Below are 18,741 nucleotides of genomic sequence, written 5' to 3'. Positions count from 1 at the left end.
AAAATACGTGTTTCTTTACTTTGAAAGGTGTTCAACGCCTTCTCCCCCATTTTTCTGCTCCGTTAATGGGATTTTCCAAAAGCAAACAAAAATACGTTTTTCTTTATTTTTAAAGGAGTTTCCAAACACCTATTTTTACGTCTGTAAACGTTTAAGTTTGAGATATAGATATCTTCATTTTTTAAATTCCCCCCTCCCCCATTTCACCCCATTAGTGATGGAATATCCGAAAATCCTTGCTTAGTGAGCACCTACATGTTAATATGAATGTATTCCCAAAATTTCATTTCTTTATCTGCAGAAGTTTTGGCTCGACGATGATGAGTCAAAGATATGTTGTTCTGGATATTACAGTGTGTTGAACTATATTGCATTGGATTTATAAATCATATATACAGGTAACAATAAGTTAAATACTACTTATTATGTGTTCTTACCTTAAATAAACTCATATTAATATATATATACAGCAGATGTTTCATGACATAATATCACAAATAATACGATCATCTGTACATAACTACGCAAATAATAATAATAATAATAATAATAATAATAATAATAATAATAATAATAATAATAATAATAATGTAAACAACTTCAAAGCCACACCTCACAAGTAATAATAATAATGATCGATATTTCTATTATTTACCCATGGGTTAGAGAATATTGTTTCCAAGTCATACTATTCCATTACACTTGTGCCAATATCCCCCCTGTAACCTCAAACATTTCAAAAGTCTATCACACTCATCGACTTTGCCTTGGTCATACATTATATCTTCTCTCTTCCTCGACGTCGCTGGATGGGCTCTCCTCTTGACTAGATTGCGCCGTGTCGGGGGTCGGTGTTGCCTTGTTGCCAGCCTCTTCCTCTGTGGTGGTCTATGCATTCTCCTCCTCATGACCAGATTGTCCTTTGTCATTAGTAGCCTCTTCTCCAGGTGGACCCTTGGCAGTACCAGGCTTACTGTGCATACGCTGCAGTTGGGTGACTCGCCGCAACACTGATGCGTCGACCTTGACAGGACGTTCGGCACGATCTTGACTGAAAACTGAAGACTGCCTGAGAAGACTGAATAAGACTGAACGAAGACTGACTACCACTGCATGAAAACTGAGCTAAGACTGCGTGGTCCGTCGGCCTCTACCGCTCATTTTTTAATTTTTGGGGACCATGCCTCCGAAGTAACTCGTGGGGAAGGGGCGGTGTAGTGATATCGTAACCTCATGATCCCATTTTTCGATCATTAGCAGGTGTAGTAAAGGCGTAATTCGTTGTGAAAATAGTGAATTTCAGCTCTAAAAGTGTGTGTTGATGACTTCACGACATCGCTCAGTGCTGTGCAGTGGATTTTTGTAAATAGAAATAAAATTTAATTATGGGAAGAGACAAGAAGAACGCAGCCAGCTGGGGAACCAGGACCGAGGTGGGGCTGCAGCCGGCAGCAGTAGTGAAGCTACCCTAGCGGACATCATTGTTCAGCAGGTAAGGGAAGCTGTACAGTCGAAAGACATTCTCTCAGCTATCGTTGAGGCAATAACTGAAAGTGTCACTTAAGCTGTGGCTGAACAACTCAAGGCCACCCTGGACTTCAACACTGATATTATCAATGAACTTAAAATTGATATTAAAAATAGGGAAATTGAACTGAAAGCAGTGCAGGATGAACTCAAAAGGAGTACAGATGCTCTTGAGCAATATCAACGTAGAGGAAGTGTGCGTGTGTTCGGAATTCCCGAATCACCGAATGAGAATATGGACGAACATTCAGTCAGGTTGTTTAAAGACAAACTTGGCCTTGACTTCGCCCTTCAGGATATTGATAGGTCTCACCGTGTTGGCAGGCCGGGGCTGGGAGTGAAACTGCCTATAGTAGTGAAATTTGTAAGCTATAGGAAAAGGGAGGAAGTCTTTCGTAACAAGCGCAAGTTAGCATGCACTGGAATCACTATCGGGGAGGACCTTACTGCGGCTCGCACTCTAATATTAAAGACGGCTGTGGATAAATTTGGAGTGAGAATGTCTGGACCATACAGGGACGCATTGTTGTAAAAAGAGGGGAAACCAGACACAACATAACAACAATTGATAACTGAACTCTCTCTAATAAATGAACAATACCCTGTGTCTGTAGATTCTACTGTGAAATAGCTTTCTAGTTCCTCAACTGTTTCTTCCAATGTGATTTCATTATTTGTAACAAATTCGTAAAATAGTCGTATAGCATTCATAAGTTCCACCCACACCTACAAACTCTTTCTCTTCTACTTATTTCTGAAATGCTCGCCGGCAGGTGCACTTAAATAAAGCCTGGGAGTACAGCATCTTAGCAAAACCCTACTCTAGACTAACTCTTCAACCGTATATTAGTGTAATTTTATTAATATACTTAATATTATTGTTATCGTCATTATTTATTTGTCTATTGAAATGTTCAAACATATGCTAAGTGTTCGTAATTATCTACGCGCGCGCGTGTGTGTGCGTGTGTGAGATATATATATATATATATATCAGTGTTTGTTCCAGGAATTTGTCACCTACCCTTTAAACATGTCAGCAGCTGGTGTCCTTGAAAGTACTGTTATGGTAGATGAGGCATTCCTGAGTGTCATTGATCCGTGTGTATTCCAAGATGAAAATAACCCTTGTGTACCTTCACCAACTGTCCCCAACCCTCAGCCTACTGAATTGCTATTGAAACAATCTCTGTCTCAGTTCTCGCGAAGTCTACAGTGTTCCCATATCAATTCTCTCTCACTCCTCAGTCACATACATGAAGTTCGTTCGATAATATCAACCTGTAACATGCATGTATGTGTATTACTGAAACCTGGTTGTCCGATAAAATTAGCTCTACCCTTGTAAAACTAGAAGGATATACTCTCTGTGGGCATGATTGCACTGCCAGGCGGGGTGGTGGTGTGGCAGTATATTGTAGAGATTATATTAAATGTAGAATTATCAAATCATAATCTGGCATCACTCCACATACGGAATATATGTTTGCTGAGACCATAATTAACCGTCAAAAAGTATTGATAGGAGTTGTCTATAAACCACTGAATGTTACTAACATATCTGACCTGGAATCTGATCTTCTCAAACTAGTACCAACCTACGAGCATATACTACTTCTTGGTGACTTTAACTCAAATATCTTAGCCCCAACTGGCAAATCAGACCGAATTAGCAACCTATTTACCTACATAGACATAATAATAAATTATTATATTTAAAAAACCACCTTTCCAATACACAAAATCCATATATTTAGGATGAAACCATTTAATTACAAATTGGACATGTTTCGCTCAATCTTAGTGAGCATCATCAGCCATAGATAACATAAATCATTGGTGGGTCAGGGCCCTGATCCTGGTGTATATCACAAAAGAATGTCTTAATATACATTGATAAAAATATATGAATTTAACACTTTAAAAATAATCAGTAAGGTTATATGTGTCTATTAAAACAAAAATTGATCATTAAAATTGCTTAAAATGAAAAATGGAATGGATGACTTAAAATGTTAAGATAGTATGTAGTGATTAGATGTTCTGAAAAATCGTTGTCCATTATATCTACGCTCGATTGCATTAGACTGTTTATGATAAAAACAGTTTTTCATATCAGGGTGAGCTCTTATTATAAACTATGATGCTGTTTTTTAAGAATAATCATGATGAGGAATGCTGAAATCACATATGATGGTTGAAAAACAAAGTTCACTGATGATAAAACGCCGTCTAGATCGGCGTAAATTAGCCTTTATGGGATTCCTCGCGTTGTGTTCCAGACATTATTTTGTGCAGTAATGTGTTGACATTGGTCTCCTAACGGAGAATTACTGATCTAGTAGGTGAAATTTAAATCGGGTGTATCCCGTGTGTGAATTGGTCCCTTGGTTGTTTACTGAGGTTTGATGGTAACTGACTTACACGCAGCAGTAAGTCAGTTACCATCAAACCTCAGTAAACAACCAAGGGACCAATTCACACACAGGATACGTGTACGTCATTTGCCACCGAGGTAGACACCTCATTTGCAAATAAAGAGATTTTGATTTGATTTGAACTCCAAAACGATGTGTACACTTTACCTTGGGATGATATAAAGCAGTTGCATAACACAGACATGAAAGTGACAAGATTTAACTCCTTACTCATGACAAGCATGCTCCAGTTAGGCAAGCTAGAGTCACTTGCTCGCCTGCACCTTGGTTAACAAACGATATAAAAGCAACAATGGCTCGCCGTGACGCAGTGTTTCGCTGATATAAGGAAACAAACAATGAACTAGATTTTGAACAGTATTGTCTTTTACATAACAAAGCAATTAACTCGCAATAGCAAATTTAATCACATTAAAAATGTAACAAGGAACTTAAATGCATGTGAAACCTGGAATGAACTTCGAGCTATGGGAGTTGGAAAATGCAAAGAGCCACGTGTGCCAACTATATCTCTCGATACACTTAACTCTCACTTTATAACTTACCCAATAAAGGAATCTCAACCTCAAAATCATATTAATCTAAATAAAAGAAACAGTGACCCTACAGAAAACGAACATAATTTCTTTCACCCTGTCGGTGTAAAGGTTAGTACACACCAAGCGACAAAGTTGCGGAACACGTGTATCGCGACAAGTCCCAGGGATGTCCTGCAACATTTTTTCCGCGTTTGGGACTGTCGCGATACAAAAGTTGCATGTTGCAGGTCTCCCATTCGAAATGGGATACATGATATAAATGTTGCGTAACATGATGTAGTCTGGACATGTCGCGAGAGAAAGTCCCGGGACACACCGATGCCAGTGTGCAGATAGCCGCCACGTGTTGGTGTTGTGTTTCGTGTTCTGTTGTTCTGCGATGGAAAGTACTCTAAAAATCATTGAGGATTTACACACCCTCCCTTACGGAATAAAAAAAAAGTGGCTCTTCCCCCAAGAAGATCTTACTGCAAACTGTTCCACCTCAAAAAGAATTTAGAAGTCCACCGATACCCAAAAGAAAGAAGAACAGTGTTGATCAAAATTACATCACGAAGGAAACTGTTAACTGCATGAAAATATTGACATGGGGCGGTTACTCGAAGAGATGAATTTTCGGTTTACGGTGAGCATATTGTTTATAAACTAAGAAACTGTGGAAAGGGTCCAGTGGAAGTTTCATTAGCTCAGCGTGAAATTGATGATATAATTAAATTGCAAATGGGAAAGTACAGCACAGACCAGTCTACTTGGGCAACGCTGGACTTATTAACCCATCCAATCAATAGTTCATCATCAACAACCCGTAACATAAATAGCAATCACTCAATCTATTTGGGTTCCTTTTCACCATCTTTCGAAAGTGTCCCTACTCCAGATTCAGATGCGATGAGACAACACCAAACATTACAGACCTTTTTAACCTTTTTTTTAAATGATGAAATACCACTAAACTTGTTACCAGTTTTGCGTAAGTTGGGGAGAAACATTTCATTCATTATCGTGTTATAATTTTGTTCAGCATTGTTTTTTCATTAGCACGGACAGAATTGAGTCAATTTATTGTTACCAATATTGTGTTATTTTGGAACATATTTGTTTCATTATAAAATATAAATAAATTACGTATGTAGTAGGTAAATAAAATTATTATATCTTAGCTTTACAAATCCTTTTAGAGAAGTAATTAGGGTCTCACAGACTTCTGGAACGATACGTGAAATAGCTTGTTTTAAAATTCGAAAGGTATACATTAAGCTGGTAAAAGATTCACCACTAGCAAGGAACCGCAGAGTGACAGCAGCCTCACAGAAGCTGGATTGCTATCCTGAAATACAGTCTGATTCTTTGAAATCTTTCCTCCAACCATTTGCAAAAGATTTCAAAATTGGTTGAGTTCATCCTTAAAAAATTGATATCCGATGCCATCTTCTAATTTCAATCTTTCAAGAAGGTTAATGCCGACGGCAATGCCTCCCGAAAAAAGGTTTCTCCTCCAGTACCGCTTACTTTTTCATTTTTTTTCTTTGTACGGACAATAAGTAGTTTAAGCACAAATTAAAAGCACATAAAGCAATTTCTTGCGCCATTTTGCGCCAATTCCTGTGGTGCAACTGGCTCTATAGATGTGGACGCGGGACATTGTATCGCAACAGTCTAGGGACAGTGTCTCGCAACTGTCCCTATACAATGTCCCGCGACTTCGTCGCTAGGTGTGTACTAGCCTTAAATGATGTAAAGCGTATTTTGAATTCAGTTAAGTCACAAGCTAAAGGAGTAGATAACATCACAATAGGCTTTATAAAAAACATTATTGGCACGGTCCTACCAATTATTACCCACATTGTAAACCACTGTCTCACCACAGGGACGTTTCCAACTGGATGGAAGAATGCTCTAGTAACCCCAGTATTAAAGCATACCGGTACCACTGCAAATACGCCATCTGATTACCGGCCTATTTCGATTCTTCCCCCTCTTTCGAAAGTTCTTCAATGAGTTGTACACGAGCAGCTAGTAGAATTCTTAACCAGACATTCTCTTTTTGGCCCATTGCAATCTGGCTTCAGAAAGGGACACAGAACTATGACTGCACTTCTTCGGGTAACAGATGACATAAGACTGGCAATGGACAAACAGCAGGTGACGATACTGACACTCCATGACTTTAGTAGTGCATTCGACATGGTAAATATAGACATACTACTATCCAAGCTACGCTCTCTGCATATCGGCCCGATAGCCCTAAATTTTTTAAAGTCGTACCTTACAAACCGTTGCCAGTGCATTGTGGTAAACAATCAAAGATCCCAATGGGCTGTAAAATCATCTGGTGTCCCTCAAGGGTCTGTTCTAGGGCCCTTACTGTTCGTCTTGCATATTAATGACATATCTTCCACACTTCAGTATTGCAACTACCACTTATATGCTGATGATCTGCAGATATACAAACACACCACTACAAACAATTTACATGAAACAGTTCAGCATATTAATTCGGATATTGAAAGTCTTACCGCCCATGCTAAAAACAACCACTTAATCCTAAATCCTCGTAAAACACAAAGTATTATCATAGGAAACTCTAAATTATTACATGTAATAAGCAATATCAATCCTCCTCCAATCATAATCAATGACGTTGCTGTACCGTACCTTAAAAATGTAACTAATTTTGGAATCTCCATCAATGAGAATCTGACCTGGAATGAACATGTAGCAAATGTATGTAGAAAGGTTCATGGAGCTCTATATCCCCTGAAATGTCACAAGAATTCTTTTCCTCAAAAACTTAAATTAAAATTAATCCAAGCACTACTATTCCCAATTCTAGACTACTGTGATACGGTACTAGTCAATCTAAATGCTGAACAAGCTTTGAGACTTCAGCGAGCACAAAACTCATGTATACGATATGCCTTCCAACTGCAACATGACGCTCATGTCACACCATATTTCAAAACATTGGGATGGCTACGCATAAATGAATGAAGGAATTTTCACCTAATGACACTTCTTTACCAAGTGCTCTCGACGAACACTCCTACTTAACTCTCTTCTAATTTTCGTTTCCTTACCTCATTCCACGAAATTAGTACCCGTTCTGGTTCCCCAAACGAATTCCTACAATCATTCCGTTTTAGTTACTGCATCGAGACTCTGGAATGCACTCCCAATGGACATTTGGCACCTTACTTCCTCTCATAAATTCAAATCTGCCTGCCGAACATTTTTCCTGGGAACATAAAACTGAGTTGTGTGAATCATTGTGTGTTTGTTGTGTGAATGGGTTTTCTTCATTTATTATTATTATTATTATTATTATTATTATTATTATTATTATTATTATTATTATTATTATTTTCACACTAATTGCCATACTGATATGTAGGCCTAACTTAGTCTTCGAATTATCTGTCCGTAGTATTATGTCCTTTTAGAATTTCTATGTCTTATTATGTTTACATTTTTAAATTTTATTATTTTTAGTGGTTAAGTGTAAGAGAGCGCCGTGAGCCCTAACTTCGCCACAAATGTAAGTCAGGAATAAATAAATAAATAAAATAAAATTTTCTAAGTGTCCGCAGGTTAATTAATCACTGAATCATCTCTTGTGACTTCTAAAATAGGTGCAATTTGAACGTTCCACAAGATTATAAGAATCGAACATTCGTTTTCCCACAAATTACCAAGCGTCACTGGGATTATTTACTCTGGTGGATTTTTACACTTTCCCTCCATGGAACTCGATGATCTTTCAGGCGAATCCGTTCCTCACAAACTTATGACGTAAATGCTGATAATTCATTAATTATCAAGTAACTTACCACTTAACTGCACAGAAAATTCCTTATAAATTAGTCCAAGGCTAGAGCACAGTATTTCTCCTTTAATTCTCTTGTCCAGATCGCAAACGACTAAATAATAATAATATTTCTGCTTCGGCAGGGCGCGGCTGTGAGCTTGCATCCGGGAGATAGTAGGTTCGAATCCCACTATCGGCAGCCCTAAAGATGGTTTTCCGTGGTTTCCCATTTTCACACCAGGCAAATGCTGGGGCTGTACCTTAATTAAGGCCACGGCCGCTTCCTTCCAACTCCTAGGCCTTTCCTATCCCATTGTCGCCATAAGATCTATCTGTGTCGGTGCGACGTAAAGCCCCTAGCAAAAAAAAAAAAATTTCTAAATTGCTGATTGGCCGAAAACTGCCTACAGCTGTACTGACGTGTCTGAAGAAGGACCCAACCACTTTCGCAGAGGGATTTCAGGTATCACTCTGTCTCATAGGCTAGTGCCTCTTCATCCCTCATTATGGTGTGGCAAATTTCATTCCAACGTCCCCTTTCTCACGGGAAAGTTTTGCTGGGGATGTCCCACTGTCGGCTCGTTAATTTTTATTGGAGGTGCTTTATTACCCTTGGTCTTCCTGGGACGTGCTCTAAAGCAGGTTGAGGGGATGTATCTTCTCTCTGTGAGGTCTCTTTGTTGTAAATTGTGAAATATCTCCACTGAATTTGTAGAAATTAACAATTTAATTTATTTATTCATCTGGCTATTCAGCTTATGGGTGCAACATTTACTAACAGCTCGCCAGTTTCTTTACTGATGACAGTTTTTTTTTAGTTTTGACCTAGGAGTGCTATCTTCAGTGACCGGGACAGTATCTGTAGGATATGAAGTATGTGTCATACGGTACTTTCTTTTCATGCTACCACCGGACGAGTTGGCCACGCAGTTAGGGGCCCGAAGCTGTGAGCTTGCATCCAGGAAATAGTAGGTTCAAATCCCACTGTCAGCAGCCCTGAAGATGGTTTTCTGTGGTTTCCAATTTTCACACCAGGCAAATGCTGGGGCTGTACCTTAATTAAGGCCAGGCCGCTTCCTTCCCATTCCTAGGCCTTTCCTGTCCCATCATCGCCATAAGACCAATCTGTGTCGGTGCGACGCAAAGCAAATAGCTTTTCATGAGACCAAAAGCCCATTCACAAGAAAACGTCATATGACCCACTGGCAGGAAAGAATATTTTTTCTTCTATTTTTTTTTTTTCTTTTTTTTTTTTTTCTTAATGTAAACTTGACATAACTCTCCATGTAATTTTTATTTTGTGTGATGCATTTGTCACAGGAGCATAACAGTACCTGCAGGGCCTGCAATGCAGGTGGGCCCGGGCCCTCACGAGGCTCTGCAGACTCTTCGCGAAACAATAAAAATAATATATAACTAGCCTAAAGTTACTTTGCACGAAAATGATCAGGGCAGTTTCCTAGAATCGCACTTAGTTTACAAAAGGAGTATATTTATTACCCCACCTATTCAATACAATTAATTGTATTTATTGTATATTTATTACCCCACCTATTCAATACAAGTAATTGTATTAATTGTATTTACTTGTATTGAATAGGTGGGGTAATAAATATACTCCTTTTGTAAACTAAGTGAGATCGCTGTTTTCAATATGGAACAAAAATGAGTGTGATGGTTTGTAATACCTAGAATCGGTCGAAATAGTTGTTTTACACAATTTGTACGTAGCGGAATTGCCACTTGGTTGCACCTAGCAGCAGTTCACTGTATTGTACTGAATGTAACACAGCACAGCTGTTGAACAATACATGCCCTTGCTGTATGTCGTAGCACTGCAACATGTTCCTCACAAAAGACCTGCTCCAAATAGTTGGAAGCTAATTCCAGCAGTTCACTTTAGACACACATTTATTAGATAATAATGTATAATGCCAATAAAAGGTTGGTGTAGCAGCAATCGGTCAAGTGAGTTTCGAATGAGCTGTTGATATTTTTCAAACTTCATGTGAACCATTTTTTATGTTATTTTTTGTATTTTTTAATTGAATAAATGATTATCACAGAGACTTCGGGATCGATTACAGAGTATAGCTCTGTAGTTACTAAAAAGCGAAACCAATTAAAGTAGAAATATCTACGTGGTGCATGGTTGGCAGCTGAGTAGCTTGGCCGTTAAACCGCGGAGGCAGTCGTATAAAACCTATTAAACATTTATTGTTAATAATTTTACGATAAAGAATAATCCATTATATAACTTGACAATCTATTGCATTATTTCTACCTGGTGTATTTAAATTCATATTAGTTCATGGGTTTTTGCATTTTATTTGAGAGGGCCCCAAACTTTTATTTTGGCAGGTACGCCCGTATCACATTCGTTACGCCCCTGAGTTGTCTGCATGAAATGGAGAAATAAATCACAGCACTATAACTGTCCTCCTGTGCAGGCAGTCCATTTTAGTTAAAATTACACGTTATAAAATATGCAGCCCAGTAAATGAAGTTTATATTGTAACGTACATTATCTTGATGCACATGTTGATTATTTCATATTTAGGTGCAAGAAGACAGTGCAGAAACCATACCTTAAGTCGCCCATGTTAAATTCCCATTGTGACTTAAGGTGTGGTTTTCTTAGACTGCACAGCATGTTTTCCAGGTTATTTTGAAGACTTTTCCGTTGACGTCACTGTCGCTGCTTTTCACGTAGCTCAAGGATCAGGCTAACAGATGGCGTTCAAATCTAAAAAAAATTATAATTCTTGCCCTTCTCGCAATTTTCCTTCATAGCGTGAAATTTTGGCGCACAACTTAAGGTATGGTTTTTGGAGAGCATGACACTTCGATACACACTGTACTAACAGTATATATAATCAATAAAATTATATATTTATATAAAAATAAATAACTCACACCGAACGAAAAACTACGAAATGAAATGAAATAGAATAGCAGAGCTTGTGGAGCCATTTTAAATGAACATTGGGATTACCAATTTAACTGAAACTTCAATGTTTTTATGACATAGAATAACAATAGTGCATTGCTTAACATATGGAATATGAATTGATAAAGTAAACTCGTGTCCTCATCCCGAGGTGGTGCAGCTCTTTTCAGGCACACCCCCATTGGAGGTGAGCTGCATGTACCTTTTCAACCACATACCAGCCCTCCTGCCATTCTTAAATTTCTGGCAGTACCGGGAATCGAACCCAGGCCCCCGAGGACGGCAGCTAATAACACTAACCGTTACGCTACGGAGGCGGACATATGAATTGATGATAATTATGTACCTAAGTTGTAGTTCTTAAATGTTTTTCCTTGATATTTTAATTCATCAAAAAATAGTGTGTCAATACCACTTCTCATCAGCAACATCAGTATACTTTGTTTTCCTCTGTCAGAAACATAGAGGGTTTAAAATTCCCTGCTTCAGTTAGTAGCTTAAGATTAATTTTATAATGTTTAAATTATTCCCAAATTTTATGTATGGAAGAGGTCTCAAATTATGGGACAAAATATGTACTACACATTTTTAATGTTTTTAGTGATCTAAGATTTACCAATTGTAGGTATTGAAAAGATGGACAATTTACATCTAGCTGATGTTAATACAGAATCAGATATGAAATATACTTTATTTAATTCAAATTATATGCTTCCTCTCATCTCTGCAAGGCACTAGGACATCTGTCGAATTGTCAACTCTTTCTTCCTTTTTTATTTTGTAACTTCTATTGGTCTTATTACCTGGGAAACTTTTCTTTGGAGTTTTCTTACTTTAATGTTTCTTATTTCAGGAGACCCCTCTGTGCAGTATCAGAAATGCTGGTAGTGAAGGTAAGGTTAAATTTGGACCAATTTTGAACATCTAATTTGAACTTTACAAGTCTAGGGAACATTCACAGGGTTAATGAATTGCATATGATAAGAAATAGAACCGAGGTTATGTGAATGATTATTCTTTACCATTAATTGTCGGCTGCTGATGGCTTGAAACAAGCTGAAACATGTACTGACCCATTCAAACTCGTCATGAGTAAAAAAAAGCATTGATTAGGTTGATCTCATATAACAGAGTATTTTGTAACTGATATCTGTCAAAACAGATCATATGAAATGAGTGAAACAGTCATTTGCTGATACATTCTCCTCTTACCAATTTAAGTTGCTGTGAGTACTACAAGATGGCAGTAAATGTAGATCAAGTGTATCAGTGTGCATAAAATAGTGATCCTTATTAACAGCGTTTTAACCCATATCTGCCCAAATTATTTTTCTGTGGAATATTGTGATACATTTCGTAAGTACAGTTGCTTGTAACCTAAATGAAAGGGTTATGATGATTTTAGCTTTCATTAACTTATTGTCATGGAGATTTACTGTGTTGACATATGTCGATAGTGAGCATGGATGGGTAGGGTATAAAGACATGCTCAATAAAGGAACTTTTCTTCGCATTTTAAGCTCATATGAATGTAATAATTAATCACTTAGGGCCTGTATTACGACTGTCAGGTAAACAGCCAGATACGTAGACTGCAGTTTTGCAAACTAAAAGTTAAATATTTTCTTGCGTACTACCAACGGATTTTAACGATGGTATTGTAATGCGGAAGATGTAGTCACATTTTTATTGGGTTGGTAATAAGGTTACTTACTGAAAATGTAGTGAAATTTAGCGCTGTGGTATACGTGTTCCCTGGTGTTTTCGTTTGTTTAGCTCTATTCCTTTTGAAATTGTATTACTAGAATCCAATATCAAACTCATATTAAGCTATAATGTGGAAGTTCAGGTCAAAAACAGAATTAGGACTGAAATATACACATACGAAGAAATGTTAAAATTAATTAACTGCATAACGAAACTGAAACTGTTATAGAAAATAAAAACACTGAAAATCTAACCTGGACGCAAAAGTTAAGATTCAGGTTATGTATCTTTTTTTTGTCTAGTACTATTTACGAGGATGCGCGTTACGGCGAAAGTAAAGTTTATATTCATGTTTAATGCAACTGATCCAGCGTAGGATCATTAATTTTATTATTAAATCAATTTACTGTTTGCTCATTGAATAAGTAGTTAGTTTCTTTCTTTTCAATACAATGAGAGAATAGTAATTGGCAAGCATTTATCTCACTTTAGCGTAAATGCTTTTGTAGCAAGTTGTTATGAAGTAAAAGAAATATAATCTCAACATCCTCATTCGACGGACGAATTGCCATGAACAAGGCCGTATACCTTTACTCCATATGTGCGTCGCGGATATCGCACAGCATCATGCAGATGTAGATTCATCTTGATGTGTAGCCATCTTGATTCTTTACAGTAGTGTCCCCAGTAGGAGCGAAGTCCCAGATAAGAGCTTTAACAGCCTCTCCAACTTCGGCATAGCTATGCGGGAGAATATTTTCCCAGATTGCACATAAACGAAAGTCGTAGTACGCATTTTCAACCGAACTTCCAGATAAATGTCCAAACTGCCAAATAAATTTATATTGCACTTTTATCTGGCTGTCGTAGTACAGGCCCTTAGTAAATTTTAGCCACACAAGTGTTGAATAAGCACAAAATATTACAAAATATATGATTCAAAACATAAATGAGGAACAGTTTTGTCTCAATTTAGAATGCACACTGTTTCAAAACAAAAGGACAATATTTGTATGTTTGTAGTACTTGTTATACACACAATACCAAATTTTGAGCAAGTATAATCACTCTGAAAATAGCAAAAATGGAAAACTATGAGTTGAACTTCAAAACAGTTTAGTCTTGTGTTTTGAGGTTACACTCTGCTTTTCGTCATTCAGTCTTGTTTAGTGTGAGTGAAATGCCTCAAAGCAAAGGACGTGGCAGCCAACGTTACATTTTTTTGCACTGTTTCCTGGCAGCTTTACCACATTGAGCACAGCGCACCTGCTTCTCCCTTGTTTCAAGGTAGTGGGATACCCCATCGAAACGCACTTCTGGCAACACGTGTGAAGATACTTTCATACTCGGTCTTCCTGTGTCAGGACGCGTAGCAGCACAAGATTGGATATATGCCCTAATGATGTACCATGTGAAGCCGAGAAGGTCTAAATTTTCCTCTTTGCTCTTTGGGGTCAAGCGGTAAAGTTGCCATGCATTGTTCATGGAGACTTTCAGAAGGAACGCAATTAGAGGCCAGTACCATTTCTTGTTTTTGATCTTTTTGATGCTGATGCGGTTACAAGATACATTTCGATCCAACCGATCGACGCGCCCCCCCCCCCCCCCCCCGTATGCATATTATACAAAATTATACATGCTGGCTGTATTACTGTTATGTATTTCTTTTCACCATTACTCCATCTTCTGGCATGTCCTACAGGCGCTACTTAAGACACAGTTGAGGCTACTGTAACAACATTATTATCATTGTAGCGTACGAGGGTGATGCCTGAGTTACGTTCTGTTAGCTTTTGGTAACTGCCACGTTTCTCATTTTTACAGAGACAAACCGTAGGAAGTGGAGCATTTTTCAGTTGATTCTGGCATACGGAACCTGTACTTTCGTGGCCTTTCTCCTTCAGCCTTTCCGACAATCGAAAGGATGTAAAATAATTGTCAAAGAACAAGCTGAGTTGAGTACCATCTGGTAGTTCTGAAATTAGGTCCATAACAACTGAGCCACTTACTTCTAATTCTGGTATTGTGTTTCCAGTAGCCACTCCTTGGTAAGGTTCTCCTTGGACTAGATAGCCGAGACGAGTCGATAGAGCCCAGACTTTATACCCAAGACGTATTGGTTTGCCATGAATGTGTTGCTTGGCACAATGTCTTCCAAAGTAGGGGACCATTGACTCGTCGACAGAAAGATGCGAATCACCAGAATAATGCCGTAGCCAGCGTTCATTTAGCATAGTCCAAACGGGGCGAATTTTTCCAAAACGGTCATTGCAGTCTAGTTTAGCGTTGTCACAAAAATGTAAATATCTAAGAATTTCTTCAAAGTGATTGCGCAAAATTGCTGTGCTTACCCCAACATGATGTACTTCTTCAGCGGCTTCCCAGTACATTCTTTTCCTGGCCATAACATTGTAACTGGAAAGAAACAATATTGCAAAGAACAGCCGAAGTTCAGGTTTTTCCAACGAAAATGACGCATTACCTTTTGTCAACAGAGTATTGAACTGTGCTCTGAATGATATAATCAAGTATTTCATCATCGAAGAACAGCTCAAACAATTGCGTTGGAGAATATTCATTGTTTAGAAAGTTTGGCCGAGTAAACTCTGTGCTTGGCTTATTCATAATGTCACGCTTTTCCCACACACGCTGGTTTGGTTTAGTTTTCAATGATTAGATGTGCTAGGCCCTGCTTGCTCATTAGTTTTCTGTTTTACATTTGGGTTGACCATCATCAGAATAATTTGAAGGCGTACACGGCACTGCTTCATCAATTACATGACTTACTTAATTTTTACTCAGTACACCATCTCGCACGCGGATTGTACCATTTTCACTTATTTTTGTACACACTAGTTCAGCACCAGCCCGGAGTTGATTACCAGAGAGTCTGTTTATATCTCCACATGACTCATCATCGCTATCCCCGTCACTATGGAAAGCATTTTCAGGTGGTTCTTTGTATATATTAGCATCTAGGATGTCTTGTGATTCCTCCAGAACGCTTACGATCTGCTCAACGGTCAATCTGAGAAGAATAAATTAAAATTCTATATCAGTACTGAGGCAGCTCAATGTTGACATATGTCGATGTGGAATTTTTGTGCTCTGCTAGACAAAAGCAGCTATAAATCAGCCATAAATGAATTTAAAATCTGTTAAGAAGCATGTTTCGTTATTACGTTTATCAAAACAGTCCGATCTTACTTTCAACTGTAACAATGTTATAAGAAAATATCTCGCCGCGACGGAAGCGTCATCCTCTTGAGGGGCCGATGACCTTCGATGTTAGGCCCCTTTAAACAACAAGCATCATCATCATCCTCTTGAGTGTATACGGAATGATATTTCGTACGGAGCCACGCGGTAAGGCGCAGAACCGAGTGTTTCTTGTTTTTGTGCTGTGCTGTGCAGTAAGTATCAAACAGTGAACTGTAAACAACGCACCTCAAAAATATTCTTCCGGTTTACCGATATAAGATCGACAATATTCAGATATTAACGTAGACAAATGTCGACAGTGGGCACATACGGGGACAAACACACAAATAGAGGTTGGTGTGAAGAAGTGTTAACTTCTGTAGAAGTTATAAATAAGACTGGGCAATTTCAGAGAGGAGATTATAAGGCTAGCCAATGCTACACAGTCAGGTAAGTAACAAGCAGCTTGCTCTGACGCAGTGTAATTGAGGCCAAATAACTTTGCCATAGCAGTATCAACCATTCTACCTCCAAAAAATCGTGACGAAGTGAAGGGTTACAAGTAACTATTCTCATTTTGGTTCCGTATTGAAGAGGACGTAAATCACAAATATTATAATTATATATAGATTTATAGGTAATTTATAGATAATACAATTGTATTGAACAGGTGGATCTATAAATGATGATTATAATATTTGTGAAGTGAAGGGTACCGAACAGCCACTGACGTTATTGCAGTCTTCTACAAAGGCAAATTCAATGAAATTAGGGGTAAACATAATCAAGAAAACATGAAACGAGGAGGTAGTGCTAGAGATGAGAAATGAAAACTAATGCAAGTCAAAGGTGAACACAACTGAGACAAAAAAATCCCTACCTGAAGGCAAGAATACCATGCAAAAAGAATCTGCGAAGAATCTGCGAATTATCTACGGAATTGAGGTAAACTTCCTTGAGTACAAAGTTATTTCCTCCATAGTGGAACAGAATCCAGTCGTCAAGAAAGCACCCTCCACTAATCCTGACGACATAGCCCTATGTCTCATGAGGACATCATGAGATCGCAGCACAAACTACGCTGTTGTTGAAGATGGTCCTGTAAACTACCGGTGTGCCCGTTCGCATCTCGTAGACCATCTACAAAATGGCGGCGTAGGAAGGTATGACCCATGCGATCTATTAAGGCAATGAACTTCTTATTAATACAGCATATAGGAGACCATGCACGTCACGGAACGGACTGATTTGGAAGACACTGCAGGACAGTAGAGGCTCATTTTGAATTATTTTGAAAAAAATATAGCAGCGGAATGATTGTTTAAAAATATACTCTAAAAATTTCAACTGCAGAAGTAAGACGCAAATACAAGCGAAGCTTTACATCTGAAGATTATCCTAAACTCCTGAGGAAGATACTGACTGTTTACAATCGGCGATAACATCCGATAAAATAATTCACCTACGTATGTTATAAAGAGACGAGATATCATAGAAATAAATAATTTGTGGTGAGATACGTCTGACTTGGGTCCGGTGAGCAACCACTCTGCGATTGAAGAATAAGGACTCACCATATTGCAGAACCGACAATTTCGTATGAGAAGAAAGTTACCCCTATGGTTATAAACTTAATATCTAAATACGGATAATTTATTCCAACCGAAGAAAACTTCGTCGTTTAGAATAGCAGTAGAACTATGGAATATATCATGACTGATTGCTCCGCAAAAGGAATTTTCTACGCTGTCTGCAGATTTGGAATGATGACTGTTTGCTAAATCTACATGATGGACTGAACTGGGGATATGCACCGGCGAGCCAGAGGACCAGCTGATGATGATTGGACCGGCCAGCCAGAGGACAGGATGATGAGGATGAGCATCGGCGAACCAGAGGACCGGCCGATGAGGATTGGACCGGCGAGCCATGTGACCAGCTGATGACCAGGAAGGCGTCATCCAACCAGAGATCCAGATCCTAACAGAGGGTCTAATCACAACCAAGGAATGGAGCGACAACCAGACCAAACGTAGCATCTGACGAGCTAAGTCCATACATTTTTTTTAGTAGAGTAGTTTCATGCAATCTACATCCTCACTCTAACTTCGGCATGTGCTGATTAATTGGTGATATTTATGAATTAATTAAGAACGTGTGTGAAACATAAAGTGAAGTGTGAGATATTTAAGGCTATAAGATAAGATGGCAGTGTAGAATTAGAATTCTATTATATCATATACAGGCTACCGCACTTGCATACATACAGTAGAAACTAGCATGAGTAAATGAAAGAAGTGTTACTTGTGAAGACCTAATAACAATGAGTCTATATAACTAGTGAAATTTCGATTAATCTCGTTTACCTGTACAAAGATTACGTCACGAATTTACCTGCGCGACACAGATGAATATAGTTACGTTACGTATTCCTTTCTTCATAGAAAGAGGGCATTGAACTCAAACTGCTGTTTTTAAGATAAGAGGTTGTTAAAATGCGTTTATTATAAGGCAATTCTAAAATGTTTGGCATATAGTTTTGGGTGTATTCGGCTATATGCGTACGGCAATATG

The 18,741-nt window shown here is 38.3% G+C and overlaps 1 protein-coding gene across 2 annotated transcripts in view; it reads left to right on the top strand.

Annotated features, from left to right (window-relative positions):
* The window catches only part of Acf (ATP-dependent chromatin assembly factor large subunit), a 711,969-nt gene that overhangs the window by 442,741 nt on the left and 250,487 nt on the right, over window positions 1–18,741 (top strand). For both annotated transcript variants that reach the window (XR_011017808.1, XM_068226116.1), the window contains exon 16: window positions 12,113–12,152. Coding sequence is in view for 1 of the 2 variants with exons in the window: in XM_068226116.1 (XP_068082217.1) it covers window positions 12,113–12,152 (40 nt within the window). In the remaining variant the exon portion in view is untranslated. The remainder of the gene's footprint in view (window positions 1–12,112; window positions 12,153–18,741) is intronic.

This window comes from Anabrus simplex, chromosome 2 (genome assembly GCF_040414725.1).
Source record: "Anabrus simplex isolate iqAnaSimp1 chromosome 2, ASM4041472v1, whole genome shotgun sequence".
Taxonomy (NCBI): Eukaryota; Metazoa; Arthropoda; class Insecta; order Orthoptera; family Tettigoniidae; genus Anabrus; species Anabrus simplex.
This window is presented reverse-complemented; position numbering and strand designations above follow the sequence as displayed.